The 18442-nt window shown below is 47.4% G+C and overlaps 1 protein-coding gene across 5 annotated transcripts; it reads right to left on the bottom strand.

Moving 5' to 3' along the window:
• Positions 1-705: 705 nt before the first annotated feature.
• CHMP3 (charged multivesicular body protein 3) lies at positions 706-17435 on the bottom strand. Of its 5 annotated transcripts, none has more exons than XM_080344409.1 (7): positions 17320-17409; positions 11835-12233; positions 11578-11638; positions 7299-7478; positions 4875-4996; positions 1922-2036; positions 706-1265 (listed from the first exon to the last, which is right to left on the bottom strand). In XM_080344409.1, exons 3-7 carry the CDS (start codon positions 11603-11605, stop codon positions 1132-1134), a joined length of 579 nt encoding a protein of 192 aa, XP_080200535.1. In that variant the 5' UTR covers positions 11606-11638; positions 11835-12233; positions 17320-17409; the 3' UTR covers positions 706-1131. The 5 variants fall into 5 exon arrangements, with proteins under 5 accessions (XP_080200535.1, XP_080200537.1, XP_080200536.1 ...); XM_080344411.1 differs by lacking the exon at positions 11835-12233 and adding an exon at positions 14068-14243 and having other exon boundaries at positions 17320-17398; XM_080344410.1 differs by lacking the exon at positions 11835-12233 and adding an exon at positions 14068-14246 and having other exon boundaries at positions 17320-17363.
• Between the last annotated feature and the right edge of the window lie 1007 nt (positions 17436-18442).

Genomic DNA, 18442 nt, shown 5'->3' on the forward strand with positions numbered 1-18442 from the left:
CCATTTTTCTGCCTTGTCCTCTCTGGATTTTTGAGACCACAAGAAACAAATAGTCCCATGTGCCCATTCTTATTAGGTTTGGGGTGGAGATGAAACACTTGAATCGCACTGTTCTCTAAAGGAGTGTTGGGGTGACCAAGCCGGTGTCATCCCTGCCTGGGTGACCTTCACCAGCGCAGAGGTGAACAGTTGCTTTTTACAGTTGAAACTGGAAGGTGCTGGACACCCTTCAGGTGTCCATGTGTCTGGTCTGTTCTCCCATCCTTCCTGTTGGAACACAAGTATTTAGAGACTTAGTTTTCTTTCAGAATCTTCCTTAAAATTAGAAACACCTTTGCCTGTGAGGCTTTTGTGGCATTAACACATTCAGGCAAGTGATGCCATGGATATGTGCTCTATAACCTACCTTTTGTGAGTCAAAACAGCTTTTCCTTGAGAGGAAACACCTCTCTTTGGGTGTTGGATTGCCTTGGCCCTAAAAAGGTATTGCATGAGCAGCAGATGGTTTTTTACCACTGGGGAATGTGACAGGATAGTACCTGGAATGATTTGGGATGTTAAATAGCTGCTCTGACTGAAAGCTTTTCTTTAAATAAACCGTGAAGGTCATAAATGTGCTGAAGACAAAAACAAAAGGTGTTCTAAAACCTGGAGAGGGAGCTGTCAGAGGTGGATATTGCTTGTGAATTGATACAAACTAAACACTAATGTTAAAAGCAGCTTTAATAAAATCTGTAGTGATTCAGATAAACAAAGATCTTACACCACTGCAGGTTTGTGGTAGCAGACTAAGCCAAAGTGCCTCTGAGGGAAAGATGCTACTTGAAGCTAAGAATGTATTTTCAGGACTTTATATCTAAAATTACATGATGTGACACCACCATTTCACCACAGCCTCTCTGAGGGGAGACGGGCTGAACAGAAAACGGTAAGATAATCTTAACAGCCTGCACCCCCCAACAAGAAGTATATTACAGTAGTTTCTTGGAGAACACGCTCCCCAGGAAGAAAAAAATAAAATATATATATTACATAAAGTATTCTCACATATTAAGTTTTGTATTTTAAATGTAGGACAGAATATCCCATTGCAAAAGGAAAAAAGGCAAAGTGTCCAGCGGCGTTGCGCCCTCAGCTGCGGAGCGTGGCCAGTCGTGACTGCATGGCCTCGATGTCCTCCTCCTCGTCCACTGCGGCGGCCGCTCCCATGGGCTCGGGCTCCGGGAGAGCATCTGTGACTTTACTCGGCGCTTTGCCCAAGGCCCCTGCAAACGACAAACAGGTTCGTTAGTGTGCGCTTGGTCTTCATTTAATACATTAAATATAATTCAATCTGTTGTTCTGTTACAGGACACACATGGGAACTGGGTGGTGTCCCAGTGGGGGATACAAGGTAACAGGCAGGAACTGGGGAGCTGTGCTCTCAGCGTGTCACAGCTGAACACAGCTCCAGTGCTTGCATTTGTCACACCGTGTCATGAGAAGCACAGGTAAGGAGTGGGCTAAGCTTCAATTAAGTCAAATAATTAAACGAGTAGATCATTACTTCATCAGCTGTAAGGCAGGAATCATAACCTGAAGACTCAACACAGCTGAGATTATTTCCTGGCTTCATTAATAATAGCGTCTCTAGTCAATCACAGAGATGTCACCTTGTGAAGAGGATCCGCTGGACAAACACTGATCTGTAAAAGCGTCAATGAGAGCGCTGCAGCGACACCGGCTGCTGCTCATCCCTTCATGTTCTGAGCGGCCTTCCCGGCCAGTATTCCCTGAGAAACCAGCTTGTCAGAGCACTCTGCCCGCTGTAAAGGCAGAGACACCACGGGCCAGGTGCAGCTGAGTCAGAACAGACGAAGGTTTAAATCGCTGCATCTTACTGACCGGAGCGGGGGCTCCGCTCTCGCAAACATAAACTCACCAGCTGTAATTTCAAAAAGGATTTTGTCGATTTCCATCTCTGCTTCCTCTTCCATTTCCTCCTGATCCTCCAGGCCCTCGAAGGTGTCCTCCAGCATTTCCTCTATAATACCAGCCTGGCAGAAAACAAACAAGGCAGCACGTGATGCCCTTGGAAACTGCAGAGTGAGTAATTCCTGCTTCGGAGATGAGGTGATGCCTCTCCAGGTGTTTTCCAGCTGCTCGCTCGCTGCTCCAGCTTTCTGGATCAAGGCCATCCTGTTGCACGAGGGTGGCCAGCACGCCTGCCTAGAGCTTAAGCTCTAACATGCTGTAAAATCAGTGTTTGCCACAGCATTCCTCTGCAGGGCCTGCAGGTGTGGCCAAATTGTTCCCATGTACAATGGCAAAATCATTAAGAAATAAGCTGACTTGACCTCAACAATCTAGAGTGGTAAGAGAGGGGAAAAAGCAAAACACCTGTGGTCGTTAAAATAAAAATAACCACGACAAGAAGTAACGTGATTCAAAATCAGAGCACTTTCAGCACACCGTGATACCACACCAGATGTTTTATAGCTGTATCACAACACCTGTCTTGCCCGAGATGGGACTTGCAGCTTCCCACTCCACAACAGGCTGCGTTGTGTCTTTTGTCATGAACATTTTCACCCCTGATAGCAGGAAATTCAGTCTCCCCAGCACAGAGCGGCTCAGGGACATGGGTGACAGCGTGAACCTGTTCAAGCCTCAGGCTCCCTCGGATGCCCGAGCAACAACCGCTCCGTACGATCTTCCTCCCTCCATCCTCAACCTGAGCAGCTTTTTTCAGCTTCGAGCTTTACACCAGACATGTTTGCAGGTATCACTGACTCAGGGTTTTCCCTAAATACAGTAACCTGTTAGAAAGTCCCCAGCTATTAACGTGCTGCTTTAATTCCTGTTTGTTAGCGCTCACACAAGTCTCCGACAAAGGGGCCACCTGTGGGGGTTGCAACCCCACCCAGGGCCACTTGAGAACCTGGATACCCAGGGGAAAAAAAAAAAAGCTATTTTGGGGAAAAACAATTCCCATTATGCAAGTGCAATGAGATGAAGCGCTGAAGCAGCGCCCCCCGTGTTCCCAAAACTCCTGCCGAATGGGAAAAGGCAGCAATGATCAGTCGCTGCCACCAGCACAATGCACCAGTGGCTCCGCGATACCTCGATCGTTGCAGGATGGGATGGAACAATTCTGGACATAGATAAAAGGTGGAAAGCACCAGAAATTATCTCAGAGTGGAAATTTACTCACCGAAATCAATGATCTTGTAACCCTATCAATAGTGATGCTAAAGCAAGACCCTCTGATCTCTCCTGGATCCCCCCGGGCTGTGAGCGGCACCTCCCTCTGACAGGGATGCCCAAAAGAGTCACAGTATCACACAGAATCACGGTATGTTTGGGATTGGAAGGGACCTCAAAAGATCATCCAGTCCAATCCCCCTACTGGAGCAGGAACACCCAGATGAGGTTACACAGGAAGGTGTCCAGGCGGGTTTGAATGTCTCCAGAGAAGGAGACTCCACAACCCCCCTGGGCAGCCTGTTCCAGTGTTCTGTTACCCTTACTGAGAAGAAGTTTCTTCTCAAATTTAAGTGGAACCTCTTGTGTTCCAGCTTGATCCCATTACCCCTTGTCCTATCGTTGGTTGTTACCGAGAAGAGCCTGGCTCCATCCTCATGGCACTCACCCTTTATATATTTATAAACATTAATGAGTTCACCCCTCAGTCTCCTCTTCTCCAAGCTCCAGAGCCCCAGCTCCCTCAGCCTTTCCTCACACGGGAGATGCTCCACTCCCTTCAGCATCTTTGTTGCCCTGCGCTGGACTCTCTCCAGCAGTTCCCCATCCTGCTGGAACTGAGGGGCCACAACTGGACACAATATTCCAGGTGTGGTCTCCCCAGGGCAGAGTAGAGGGGCAGGAGAACCTCTCTCGATCTACTAACCATCCCCCTTCTAATCCACCCCAGGTACCATTGGCCTTCCTGGCCACAAGGGCCCAGTGCTGGCTCATGGTCATCCTGCTGTCCACCAGGACTCCCAGGTCCCTTTCCCCTACGCTGCTCTCTAATATGTAATTTCCCAACCTATACTGGCACCTGGGGTTGTTCCTGCCCAGATTCAAGACTCTACACTTGCCCTTGTTATATTTCATTGAATTTTTCCCTGCCCAACTCTCCAGCCTGTCCAGGTCTCTGATGGCAGCACAGCCTCTGGCGTGTCAGCCACTCCTCCCAGCTTAGCGTCATCAGCAAACTTGCTGATAGTGCACTCTATTCCCTTGTCTAAATCGTTAATGAATATATTGAATAATATTGGCCCCAGTACTGACCCCTGAGGCACCGCACTAGATACTGGCCTCCAACTAGACCCCCCACCTTCGACTACTAATCATCTGCTGACAATTCTACAAGGATCTCAGCCCCATGTGCCGGTAAAGACAGATTTCTCGAGATTCAACAAGTGTTCGCTGAGAAATGTGACACTCAAAGCAAGTCATTCGCTAAACTCTAGAGGGAAATTTTAGCAATAGGTGTATCTACCCATATATTACACATATATTCACATCTCCATGGATTAATGTGTGTTAGTGTGTGATTTATAACCCTGTATGCGTGTTTTAGTCCCATATTTACATGTGCTTACGTGTGCATGATATATTTCTTTTGTAAGTACAGTGTGACCCTGCCATCATCAAATCTTTAAGTCGCTGTATCAATTATAACAAATTACTTTAAATCACTTCATTAATTACCTGCTGATTAGGAGTTATCGGAAATCATATATTAGACTTGTGATCTACCTCAATAAATCTCAAATTGCTGCTAAACCAAAAAAAAAATATATCAATTTTGCGACAACACCAAAGCGTTCGCACTGCAACCAACCACCTCCCGTTCAGCCAGGTCGCGTTTCTGTTCTGGATCTTACCTTCATCATCTCTTTGGATAACTCCCTCATCGTTGCTTGGATTTCAGGGATTTTTACTAGGTTTTGCATAGCTTTCATCACTTCTGTGCTCTTCTGCAATGAACCTGCGACTCTCAGGACAGCTGTGAAGGAGACAGGAAAGCTTAATCCCTGCACCACCCAAAGCACAGAAATTACATCCTGTGTACACAGATAGAAATTTGTTTGCATTTAGGCGATTTAATCTTAAAAAGAAACAGATATCCCGCTTCTTCATCCTTGTCTACCTTCCTGCAAAAGCTCAACTTCAAGCCATATTAAAATACAACATTTCTAAGCGAAGATACCAGTCCTGTGTGATCAGCTGGAGCAATATGGGCCTCCTGCCTGCAGACTTTAGCCCATGTGCCCCCAGTTCATAAAGAGCCAGAGCTCCTGGTGAGGGTTTCGCCGGCACAGCCACAATCCTGCATCCAACCGCTGACCAAACTCGTGAGCAGTGGAAACTTAACACTGGCAGCTCTAGTGTGATACTTTCACAGCAAAAAGTAAGCTAGAAAATGAATCCTGAAGCAGATAAGCTGGAAACAAGAGATTAGCCAGGTGGGGATTGGTCTCTTCTCCCAGGCAGTCAGCAATAGGACAAGGGTGCATGGGCTTCAACTCTGCCAGGGGAAATTTAGGCTGGATATTAGAAAGAAATTCTTTACAGAGAGAGTGGTCAGGCATTGGAACGGCTGCCCAGGGAGGTGCTGGACTCACCGTCTCTGGAGGTTTTTAAACTGAGATTGGACATGGCACTCAGTGCCATGATCTAGTCAATGGACTGGAGTTGGACCAAGGGTTGGACTTGATGATCTCTGAGGTCTTTTCCAGCCCAGTCGATTCTGTGATTCTGTAGTTTAAATGGAATTTAACAATACTCTTTCCCAAAGGCTACCCTAATACTATAAGTTATGAGTTCTTTTCATGGATGTTGATATACCAAGAACAAAGCACAATAAATGAGGCTACTTTGAGGTTCTGGAATTGTGCCATCTAGCCTTGCAGCTTCCCAGCTATGGAGAACTCACCTGTTGCTATGTAAAATGGTCACTCCTTAATGAAGCAAAACGAAGGTACAGCATATGTTACTTCTCATTTTAATGCTTCATTTCTTTAAGAACATTACACTTGTGATGTTAACAAACTAACAGCCTTGCCTTTAGCCATCATTTCCCAAGATGAAGCCCCAGACTGAATTCCAGATTCCTTCCGACTGCTCAGGTAACCATTACAGAACATTCCCAGTAAGATGCTGGTACCAGCAATAAAGAGGAGGCTGCTTTGAAGCTTCAAGCTCCAAGGATGGTCCCTCCTTCCCCTCCTGAATGTTACACTGAAGGTTCACATTGCGACTCCTGATTTGTCACTCATCTCGTGTTAAATCTACTGGCAACATGCTGGGGTGGAGGGAAATCCTCTGACATTTCAGTAGCACCTTAACCCCCAAGGTCCTTCCCTGTCTTTAATTGTCTCTGCTCTGCTCTTCTAACAGCTTCAATGATCTAAGGCAGGAAAAATCCTGCAGGAAGTCTGTTACAACAGGTTTCTGATGTGGGTGAGGAATGAGGGAAATACCCCAGTACTGGAGGAGCACAAAGGACTGAGGAAGGTTTATGGGAAGCCAGGTATTGAACCACGGGGAAAATCAATTCATCCACATCAAGGAAATCAAATACTGCACCCCCATCCCCGTTTAGGACTCGGTAAGCGTCCTAAGACTCACTAGAGAAACAATAATTGATGAGATGAAAGGGGCTCCACGGGGATACAGGGATATTCAAGCTGTTTAGGAATACACACTAGAAATGTGCCCCCAGTTACAGTTTCAGAGCACGTGATTTTCATGTCACCGCAACCCTCATGCTCCAAGGAAAGGGGTTAGATTGTCTGATGAGCAGCTAATCAGAGGAAACATCGAGCTAGTGAGGATCTGGGGGACCCCGGGAAGGTAACTGGGAGCTCCCCGACTACTCCAGAGCCCAGGGTGGGAAACACATCCAGACAGAGCAGCGGGGAGACAATCTCCAGAACATCCTGCAGACTAACAGGGTTATTGCCAACAGGGATATAGGAATCAGTACGGGATGGAGGGGAAAAGTACATTCTTTTAACCAACAAAAACTTATTATGGGACATTTTAAGGGGGTTGTGATTGAACGTCAGAAACTTTTTATGGCTTATTTAGAGGAAAGACAAAGAGCAAGGGACGGTCAAGAAACTGCTCTCTGGATCTGCTATGGGAGGATTTTCCCAGGTCCTGGAGCCCACTGGGATGAACTGCCTTGCACAAGAGAACTGCTTCCAAATTTAAGCTCAGCCTGAGCTTGACCTTGGAAACTTGGACATCATCTCTAGAGCTAGAGGAGAGGAGTCATTGCACTGGGGCTCAGAAGTTCTTACCCAGCTGGTTCTTCATCCCCATGAGGACAGAGTTCATGTGAGCTTTGGACGCGTAGAGTTTGCTCACAGCCCTTCGAGAGCGGATCAGTTCCTTCGCCAGGATCACACACACGTCTCTCTGACCCTTTTTGGCAGCATCCTTTATCGACCGCTTCACCTTCTCCTCTTCCCTCTGGATATCTGGAATACAGAAAAACACAGCAAATAATGACAAACTGCTAAGGATTTGGAAGAGAAACACCATTTTGTTTGGGTGTGTTTTCAATAAAAGAATGATTTCTGCTTGATTTCAGATCCCCCCTGTTGCTCAAAGACCTTGCTCTAGGTTGATTTACATGTTAGCTGATTCATTCAGCTAAACATTAATAGGAAAATTCTCATTACTAAACATCCAGCTCTTTAATATCCTTCACAGTTCTGAGTACTGGAAAGGACTATCCAAGAAAATCACTATGTGAAGCTGAGCTAAGATTAATTCTTAAGAAGCAAAAAAGGTCCAGTAAGAACCAAATACTCTGAGGTGACTGTTACAACTTCCTGACTATTAAACTGGTCTGATAGAAATATATCTATAAATACACATATACGTATATAATATAGCCACACGGCACTGATTTGTTGCTTACAAGATTAACTCCTCTGTATTCATCACCAGAGAGCCCCACTGCACCACAGAGGGACAAAGTTGTCATAAGGAGCATAAAACTAGAAATCTCAGAAGACAGCCAGGCATTTTATTAGCAAAAATACTTACCTGCCAGGTTACATCCAAAGCTTAACCATATGATCACCTTCAAGGGAATCTGAGGGATGTTGTAGGTGAAATTGTCCTGTTTCTAAATTCCCAAAATGTCATTTTTTAAAAAAAAAAATGCATTCTGAAAGATTGTAGAAAGCTGATCTCTCAGAGGCTAGAAAGTTTCAGATAAACACTGCCTTTAATAGAACAGCATAACCGCTTATATAGTGAATTTATAAGGGTGTGCCCACAACTTTGAGAGTTACTTAGAACCACAAATTTGTTAATTACTGCCAAAAAAAGTCTTCATTCTTGCAGACAGACTTAATTATCCCCCTCATCAGGCATAACTCATTGACCGTCAACTGGCCACCCAACCACATTTATACTTGTAGGAGTTAAGGTCCTGGAGTTTGTACTGCTCACAGTTCAAACACACTTGCATTAGGTGCTCGTATCAACTGGCATATTCAATTTATAAGCTGGCTGCCTGCTGCCAAAGCTATGGAGAATTTCTCACACAAAACTAATAAGCTGGTTAATTGTTAGATACAACTTAAAACAGAGTGTTCCAGCTCTCCTGCTATCCAGCTTCATTCAACAGCTTTTTATAAGAGCACGCTGGAACAGGAATACCGAACTAAGCCTGCACTACATGAGCACCAAATAGTTGGATTTGAAATATTATAGACTCAATAGGCTTCCTTAAATAATGAGGGTTTCTCTAGCAAGTCTGATGTGACTGTTGATAAACCTGTTTTGTCATTTAACATTGGCCGTGCGGCAGGAGGCACGTACCTCAAAAAGCTCCAAATAACAAACGCAGGAACAAGCGGGGGCCATATCAACCCCCTTCCTTTTCCAGACCAGAAACTGATGAAATGTGGAGCTAAGAGTCCGCAAAAAAGTTCTCCTGAAGTAAATAAATAATTCAGATAGCGAGGGTTAGGTTCACGTCCTACGAAGTTGAAGGAAATGTCCAAAAGAATAAGTATTTCTGGCGAAGGCTTTGTTCAAATTTAGGGGGTTTTGAGTGTTCTTGATTTATACCTGACAGAAGTCACACACAGGCAAGAATCAAGTTGCCCTTTTATACAAATAAAAGCATCAATACACACTTTCTGGTACTTCTTGATTTCAATAGATCTTCTCACATAGGAGCCCGTGGACTCTGTACCAGCTGAATCATTCTCTCAGTGCCATTCAACGGCGCCTTTATCCTAAAGGGCTGGTAGAAATCTGCAAGATTGTAATCAGGAAAACATACTCCTCACTGCTTCCCCACTGTTATTTGCAGAAACGTCATGAGCTTGAAGAGATCTGTAAGTCAGACATGGGAGCGAGCCAATTTCCAGGTCAGAACACATAAGAAAACGCTGAAATGGCACAGGAGAAACCGGAAAGCACCAGGAGCACCCCAGCAGTACTCAGAAATGACAACATGCGCTTTGGCAGGCTGAAAACAACCACAAATGTTGTGTTACTACATCCAAACTAGCGCGGTGGCCCCGTCTGCCACTGAATGCTTTTCTGCTCGCATGACAAACTGCTGAATGTGAGATTGGTGGCAAAAATATGCGAGACGAGGCAACTGCATCTCTGAAGGGCAATGCCAGCTACGCACCTCTAGTGAGCCCAAGTCACTACACGGTCCCTCTGTGGCTCTGCCAGGCCCAGCAGTGGCACAAAACGCCGTCGAGAGGGACCTGCGAGCTCAGTAAGGCACAAAGTTACTGTATTCCTATTATATATTAACTTGAAAAAGCCAAGGATGCTTTTCATTTCTTTGAGCCACCCATGCAACCCGCAGCACGCAGAAATCACGGCAACAGCGAGAGTCCAACAACAGATGGTTCGAAACAGCGTGGACGAGACGAGCCAAGTGTTGGAGTGATCCCAGCTCAGCCAGTCAGCCCCAAGCAGATCTGAGTGTTGTTGTATCACAACACGTCTATAACAGCACAGAGGAACTCAAACAGGCCCCAGCCCAGCATCCTTACCTGAAAATTATAGCGATTTCTTGCCTAAGTCTCAACTGAAATGATAAAAACACAGCAGAACCCAGCTACAGTGGGTAATTTGGGGAAAAAAACCCAACCTTTAGCAGCGCACGTGGCTGTCGTCTCTCAGCAGCAGCCTGCTGGTCTGATGAGTGCCCAGCACAACAGCCTACACTCAGTAAGATGTGAAATCCCACCACAATACGGGCATCACAAAGATATTCCGTATTTTGCTTTAATGAGAATCATGAGAACAGCAGATGGCTGGTGGTTAGTCTAAGCTCCTACATGTTGAGCTGTATTTCTTGGAATATAACGCTCTGAAATGCACATACAGACATATTTAGAGCTGTTGCAATGATTAGATTTAAATCCATGTCAAAATATCAGACTACCATATAACCCAGTATCTACACAGGCCATTAGAATTATTACAGCATGCATAAAGTTGAGCGAAATCTGAAATTTCCAGAAACCACCAACAGTTAACATGTGGGTCATTTGCTCCCATGGAAGATGTGACCTCTAAGCCACACTTTGCTATCGAGATCAGCCATGTTTCAGCTGCTCTGCGCCCAGTACAGCCACACAAAGCGCTTCAGAGAATGCAAAACAATTCACAAGCGTAACGAGCATCACTGTCCATCGGTTTTCCTGGAAGAGGCACAAACCCTGCCTCATGCGAGGGATGAGGACAAGGACAGGCTCTGTACTGCACGAGCAGCTCTCTCCAACCAACTCGTACAAATCTACAAGCTGGAGAACACACGTGGCAGCTCATTCCAGGCACGTGGGGCTGGGGAGCAAAGCAGGAGGGAGAACACACTACTCGGGTCACTCGAAACAGGCACATGCCCAATAACCAGGTGCTGACATAAAATCTCCTTCACTAGCACATCCCACAGACTAGTCCTGAAGGCAGGGTAGGAAACCAAAAGAGGAAAACAGAATCTAGACCCAAACCTATTTTCAGATTCCGGGAAGGGAGGCAGAAGAGAGAACAAGAAACTGAACTAGCAGCAGTGTAATAAGAAGTAACTCCTCTGCTTTTCAAGACCTCTTCAAAAGTGTAATGCCCATAATTTAAAAGCAAAACACCCACTGAGAAAAGTATTTTTCTTCCTCTCTCCTATTTTTAATTTTCTGGAGCAGGTTACTTCTGTTTAGCACGTGCACTTCATTCCAGTACATACCCACGGAACTTTCTACTCGTGGAATTGCATACTATTCATTAAACCAAGATCACTGAAGTTCTGGATAATACATCTAACTCATCTTATAAAATGGAATTTAAGAGCATTATGTCTTACTAGGACCACAAACTATTCAGGTTCTTTTGAAAATTTTACTTGGAGAATTGACAGCAATGTCATTTTGTAACACAGATAAGTCTGGCCCCAGGATCACATTCATCTTAATTCCCGATGCAATAGAGTACCTCGGATTATTAGATTTCACACCCTTTCCCCAATTAAAGCAAAAAAACCCCTTGAAGGCAAACAGAGAACAGAAAAATGAAGAATGAAACATAAGTACAAACCTCTGATCTGTCTATCAACCACTCTCATTTCTTTCCTTATCTTCAAGGACCATTCATTGACCTTAAAAAGAGAAAGTGAGTGTTACTTGAAATTCCAACTTTAAAACAACGTTTTTATACTTTCACACAACTGAATCATTTGATATCAGAAGAAGCCCTTCACAATCCACAGGCTTTGAGTTATGAATCATGTTTAAATGTTTCACTATTCCAATAATAAAAAAGGAAACAAACATTGCAGAGATACCACTGATTACCGCTCTCCTCTGAACATCCAGACAAGGAGTTACGAAGGATGCAAGGTGTGAATCTGAGGTGTTCACGTCACAGCGATGTCACTGTGCAGAGGGAACTTGCCGCACGGGATTTCAGAATAAGGCAGAACCTTTGGCACAGGATGGCAGCAGCAAGAGTGCTTCAGTCAGAAGGAACCCCAGGAGGTCTCCAAGCCAACCTCCTGCTCACAGGACCAAGCTCAGAGGCCAGACAGGTTCTTTGGAGCCAAGTCCATTGAGTTTTGACACTCTGCAAAGGCAGAGACTTCATGGCTGCTCTGGGCATCTGTTCCAGCACCTAATAATAATGGGGGTCCTGGTGGACAGCAGGATGACCATGAGCCAGCACTGGGCCCTTGTGGCTAGGAAGGCCAGTGGTACCTGGGGTGGATTAGAAGGGGGGTAGTTAGGTGGTCAGTAGGTCAGAGAGGTTCTCCTGCCCCTCGACTCTGCCCTGGTGAGACCACATCTGGAATATTGTGTCCAGTTCTGGGTCCCTCAGTTCCAGAAGGACAGGGAACTGCTGGAGAGAGTCCAGCGCAGGGCAACGAAGATGATGAAGGGAGTGGAGCATCTCCCGTGTGAGGAAAGGCTGAGGGAGCTGGGGCTCTGGAGCTTGGAGAAGAGGAGACTGAGGGGTGACCTCATTAATGTTTACAAGTACATAAAGGGTGAGTGTCAGGAGGATGGAGCCAGGCTCTTCTCAGTGACAACCAATGGCAGGACAAAGGGTAATGGGTTCAAACTGGAACACAAGAGGTTCCACTTAAATATGAGAAGAAACTTCTCAGTGAGTGTAACAGAGCCTGGACCAGGCTGCCCAGGGGGGTTGTGGAGTCTCCTTCTCTGCAGACATTCAAACCCACCTGGACACCTTCCTGTGTAACCTCATCTGGGTGTTCCTGCTCCGGTGGGGGAATTGGACTGGATGATCTTCTGAGGTCCCTTCCAATCCCTAACATTCTGTGATTCTGTAATCGCTCTGATGGTGAAGGACTTTCCTCATGGCCAATTCAAAATCCTCCTGTGGCTGTAGCCCCTTTCCTGACACTGGGCACACCTGAGAAGTACCTGGCTCTGTCTTCACTACAACCTCACAAAAGGCAGTGAAAGGCTTTAGACCCTTGTCCCTTCTCCAAGCTAAAATGAGCCCAGTTTCCTCGGCTTCTAATCCCGTGTCATGTGCTCCAGCCCTCCACCATCTCAGTGGCCCTCAGCCATGCTCTCCCCAGTTTGTTGATATCCTTCACGCACTGGGTGCCCAAACCAGGACACTGTTTTGCAGATGTGGCCTCACGAATGCTGAATGTAGCAGAGTAATTGAACAACCATTTGCCTCGACACGCTGATTACAGCTTGTTAATGCAGACACGCTGCCAGCTCCTGTTTATTACACGTGGGAATCCCAGGTCCCTTCCTGCAGAGCTGCCACCCGCCCCCACGTGCAGGGCTGGTTGCCCTATGTACTCAACCTGGTGCTGCTCAACACCATGAGGTTCCTGCTGGATCCCTCTGTTCCAGCCTTCCTGGCTCCCCAAGACAGGGCATGAGGGAGGTGGCGATCAACCCTTCACAGAATCACAGACTGGTTTGGGTTGGAAGGGACCTCTGGAGATCATCCAGTCCAACCCATCTGCTAAAGCAGGTTCACCAGAGCAGATCACACAGGAATGTGTCCAGGTGGGTTTGAATGTCTGCAGAGAAGGAGACTCCACAGCCTCTCTGGGCAGCCTGTTCCAGGGCTCTGGCATCTCACAGTAAAGAAGTTTCTTCTTGTGTTTAGATGGAACCTCCTGTGCTTCAGTCTGTGCCCCAACTACCTCTTTGGGGAAGCAGAGCCATCACACAAGCAGCAGCTGCCAGACATCCAACCCAGAACTTGAAGCATTTGTGGCAAACACCGAAGCAGAGAGGGGCTGTATAACACCAGGACCAAGAACAGGGAGATAACATCAGCGTATGAACAAAGTGCCAAGTGTTCGTAGAGCTCTGATGCTACTTTTGTTATTAGCAGCACAAATTTTGCACAGTATATAAGAAAAAAACCACAACCCCAAAGTATTATGATGACCTGTAGTTCGTGAGTGCACTTGCACATTGTACCTGCTAGTGCTGCAGCCACTCAAGTCATCTAGTTGGCTGTAGGAATGGTTTCACATAAAAATCACAGCAATTTTTATGTGATTTTTTGAATTCAGATAAGAGGTTCATTTACCTGAATAAGCTCTATAACAGAACTGTAAAAAGAGTGCTCTTCAGTGCACGAGACCAGGGGAACACAACAGATTCTTAGACTTACTGGTCTCAACAGAAATGCTCTCGGTCATGATGAACAAGACCATGTTTTGACTACAGAGAATAACCATCAGCCAAGTTGCCCAAGCACAAAATCTGCTGAAAAAAAAAAGAAAATCCAAATGCAAAAGCCCTGTAGAGCTCTGTGTGTACACATTATGGGTGTGCAGAAGTTTTGAAGGGGTTTCAGAAAGCTCCTGTGCCTTTAGTTGACTCCTGTTTTATTCTAGGGGAAAAAACCCTCAAAAACAAAACAAAACAAAAAACAACACATACACAAAAATAAAAACAAAAAACAATAGCAACACAACAAAAAACCATGACCACCAAGGACCAACTGCAGCCTCCCATCTTGTTCTTCAGAACAGAGCAGAACTGTCATATAGATTAGGTCCTCACCCTAATAAGAAGGTCCCTCTTTTGAGGAAGAGACTGAGGTAAAACATAAATGAACTCTGGCTGGCCAAGTGTCATGTCTCCAATGCAACGTCTTCCAGAGATTTGCTCTAAAACTTGTATTCTAGAAGTAACCAACATGCATCAAGCCTTCATGTATAAGCACAATCAGCAACTGTCAAATGCACCACAGCAGGATGCACAGATTCTGTCTCCATGACACACAGAGACACCATTAAACCATGACTGGCCATATGTTGTCATCAATCCTGCTGACTCTTACAGCAGAAAACTCTTTGATAGCTCATCCCTACTACTGCCCAGGAATACACTTCCAGTTACACCAGACATGGCAATTTGTGGAGCAGTAAAGAAGCTGCAGAGCCGATCGCATGCAGGATGCCAGGGATACAGCTACAAACCACAGCACAATGCAGTGCAGAGGTAGCGATGCTGGGAACAGAAGAACTTTGATCAACTAAACGAGGCTAATTACCCTCCAGCACACCTCCAGGCTGATGAAGTTTTTCTGCTTCCAGTTCTGACACAAGCAAAAACGCCATTCTCAACAGCACTGCATCACACCAGAGTCAGACAGCAAAACACTGCACTGAAACAAACCACTTGGACTATACTAGAGGAAAATGACTTTTTTTAGCTCAACCAACCCAGACTTGACATTAAAAGTATAGTAAACCCTCAGCTTTAGACAGGCTGAAATGCATCACTGGCTCCTCACATGTACTCATAGAATGTCCTGAGTTGGAAGAGACCCACAAGGATCATCCAGTCCAACTCCTGTCTCTGCATGTGACAACCCCACAGTTCACATCATGTGTCTGAGGGTGTTGTCCAGTCTCTTCTTGAACACTGTCAGGCTTGGGGCTGTGACACCTCCCTGGGGAGCCTGTTCCAGTGTCCAGCACCCTCTAGGTGAAGAATCTTTTCCTCATGTCCAACCTAAACCTCCCCTGGCACATCTTCCTGACATTCCTTCGGGTTCTGACTGAAGATGTTTGCCTTGTATCATTCATAAATAAACAGAGAGCAAGCATATGAATGAAGCCTGGGTGAATCACTGCCACCAAAAAAACCCACAACCTCTTCCCATCGTCAGCCCCTCCTGTGGGGCTGGGATTGCTTTCTCCAGCCCTGCCCAGGGACAGCACATCGTGTACAGCGGTTGGCATATACGAGGTAAGTCTTGTTGCTTCCCCATCATCTAGTAGGCAGAACTAACCTCTTCTTCCATCTAAAGCTGCTCAGTTAGATAAAGGAGGAAATAAACGTCTTATTAACAGGTTTCTCAATATCTGTTAGGGCCTGTGAAGTCACCACATCAGCCTGCAACCCAAGAGCATGCTCATGATGGCAAGATGACCTAAGTCACTCCTCCCTATGTGCCAGACACGGCTATTTTTCAGCACCTTTGCCATATTATCTGCAAACAGCTCCAAGAAGACACACAGATACGCTGTGTTACTGGAAAACACAACAAGCTTGTCAGTTATTGAAGGGGAACGAGTGGTCAGACATGAAACAAGAATTTATCTGCGCAGTGTAACCACATCGTGTGCAGTAAGCACTTTGCTGCTTCATCTCACCACTGAGAGCAGCAGCTTCCAAACTCCCCTTCTTTCTGTGGTTTCCAACACCACCCATGAACAGAGGAGACTATAACCAACCTGCGGGTGCTCTGACACAGGCATAGGAAGAAGAGAAAATAAACTATCAAAGGTATACGTGTCACTTGATGCTGTCACCCAACAAGCAAGGACTATAACCTGCATCCCCGGGACTTGGTTGCTACAAAGCAGAAGGGAATAGCTGTGACACTAAAGCTCTTCTAAGTCTTGAATTTCAGTGTCTGTCACCTTCTCCCTGTTGCTTTTTTAGTATCTCTAATGTATTCGATTTTTTCTCCCCACCAAACAGCAGATGCTTTTATCAATGCATTAGCAGTGACTCATAAAAGGCAACAGTGAAATCTGTCGGTATATTGATCATTTCATTTCTCTACGACATTAGAAATCTATGGTTAGAAGCAAGGCTTACACAGTCTGTCTGCAGACTCAAAAAAATACCAAAACAAACTCAAACCCCAAGTCCTAATATTTCAGCTATTCATATTTTTAAGGCTTGTTTTGCAACAGGAGCTAGAAGCCCCTAATGAAGCCAGAGGACTAGAAGATCTGGAACATTAGTAATAACGAGCTAAAAATCCACGAGCCACTGACTAAGCCTCCCCAAACAGGCCACCCAAGACACGCTGCTTCTTTGGCTACTGCTCTTGTGGCCTAAGAAGCCCCTCCACGCCTTTCACACGGCTGGTGTGCTGCATTACAGAAGAAATCATAGGTTAGCTTTGGTTGGAAGGGACCTTCAGAGCTCATCCAGTGCCACCCCTGCCATGAGCAGGGACATCTTCACCAGATCAGGTTGCTCAGAGCCCCGTCCAGCCTGGCCTGGGATGTCTCCTGGGATGGTTCATCCACCACCTCTCTGGGCGACCCGGGACAGGCTCTCACCACCCTGTGTCAAAAATTCCCTCCTCATGTGCAGCCCGAGGTAACCGAGCGTGGGTTCCCCCGTTCGGGACAAGGGCTCCCCAGGGCCCCTCAACCCCGTGGGGCGCGGCCTCCCGCCTCCCCTCAGGCCCAGGCCGGGTGCACCCAGGCCAGGCCCCCGGCCCCTCCACAGGCCCCGCCCGGCGCCATGACAACGGCACACGCCCAGCCCGCCCCCTCGCGAGCCGCACGCCCCCGCGGGGCCTCACCAGCTCCTTGGGCGGCTTCTCGGGGGTCTTCCCGAACAGGCCCATGGCGGCCGCCGCCTCCCGCCGCCCGGCCCTTCCGGGTTCTCGGCCCCGCCCGCTGACAGGTGTGGGGCCGCCCCGCCCCTTCCCAGCGCATGCGCGCCCTCCGCCCCGCCCCCGCCGGCACCGTGCATGCGCCGCCGCTGCGGGAGGGGCGGGGCGAGAGCTCTCCGACAGCCCCGCCCTTCGGGAGGGTCCCAATGGTCACATGGCTTCACACGGCCCCGCGCCGCTTCACACGGCCCCAGGGAGCCCCCCCCCCCCCCCCCCCCCCCCCCCGCCCCTCTGCGCACGGCCCCGTAAAGCCCCACAGCGCCCCGACAGCCCCGCAGCGCTGCGGGAGGAGCAGGCGCGCAGGATGGAGTATGGAAGCATAACAGGGTTTGGCTGCGGGGCTTCTGCTGTTTACAGAGTCACAGAATGTCAGGGAGTGGAAGGGACCTCGAAAGCTCATCCAGTCCAATCCCCCCATGGAGCAGGAACACCCAGATGAGGTTACACAGGAAGGTGTCCAGGCGGGTTGGAATGTCTGCGGACAAGGAGACTCCACAACCCTCTGGGCAGCCTGTTCCAGGCTCTGTCACCCTCACTGAGAAGTTTCTTACATTTAAATGGAACCTCCTGTGTTCCAGTTTATACCCATTGCCCTATCGTTGGATGTCACCGATGAGAGCCGGGCTCTATCCTCGCTGAGGCACCTTCTCTTGACTGCAGGGTGGTGCAGTTTATGGTGGGCTGTTCCTGTCAAGAGCAATAAAAGCAGATGACAGGGCAGGTTACGTCACCACCTGCCCTCCCTCAGTCGCACAGATCGCAGGAAAGCACAGTGAAAGACTTCACAAAATCTAGACGTGCAAGGCAGGACTCAAACTACACTTGCATCTTTCCCTCGCAGCGCAGAGAAGACCCTGCAAAGAAAACCAGCCGATGGATGTCGCCTGCTTGGTGTTCAGCTGCCGGGGCTCCTTTGGAGATGCCCCACCAGCCAGGCCTGGCACGTCGCCATCCCCTGCGGCTCTTTCCACAGTGAAGGCCACATCCCCTGGCCAACGTGATCCGGCAGCTCAGAGCCACCCGCTGGGTG

Source organism: Nesoenas mayeri, assembly GCF_963082525.1.
Source record: "Nesoenas mayeri genome assembly, chromosome: 4".
NCBI lineage: Eukaryota > Metazoa > Chordata > Aves > Columbiformes > Columbidae > Nesoenas > Nesoenas mayeri.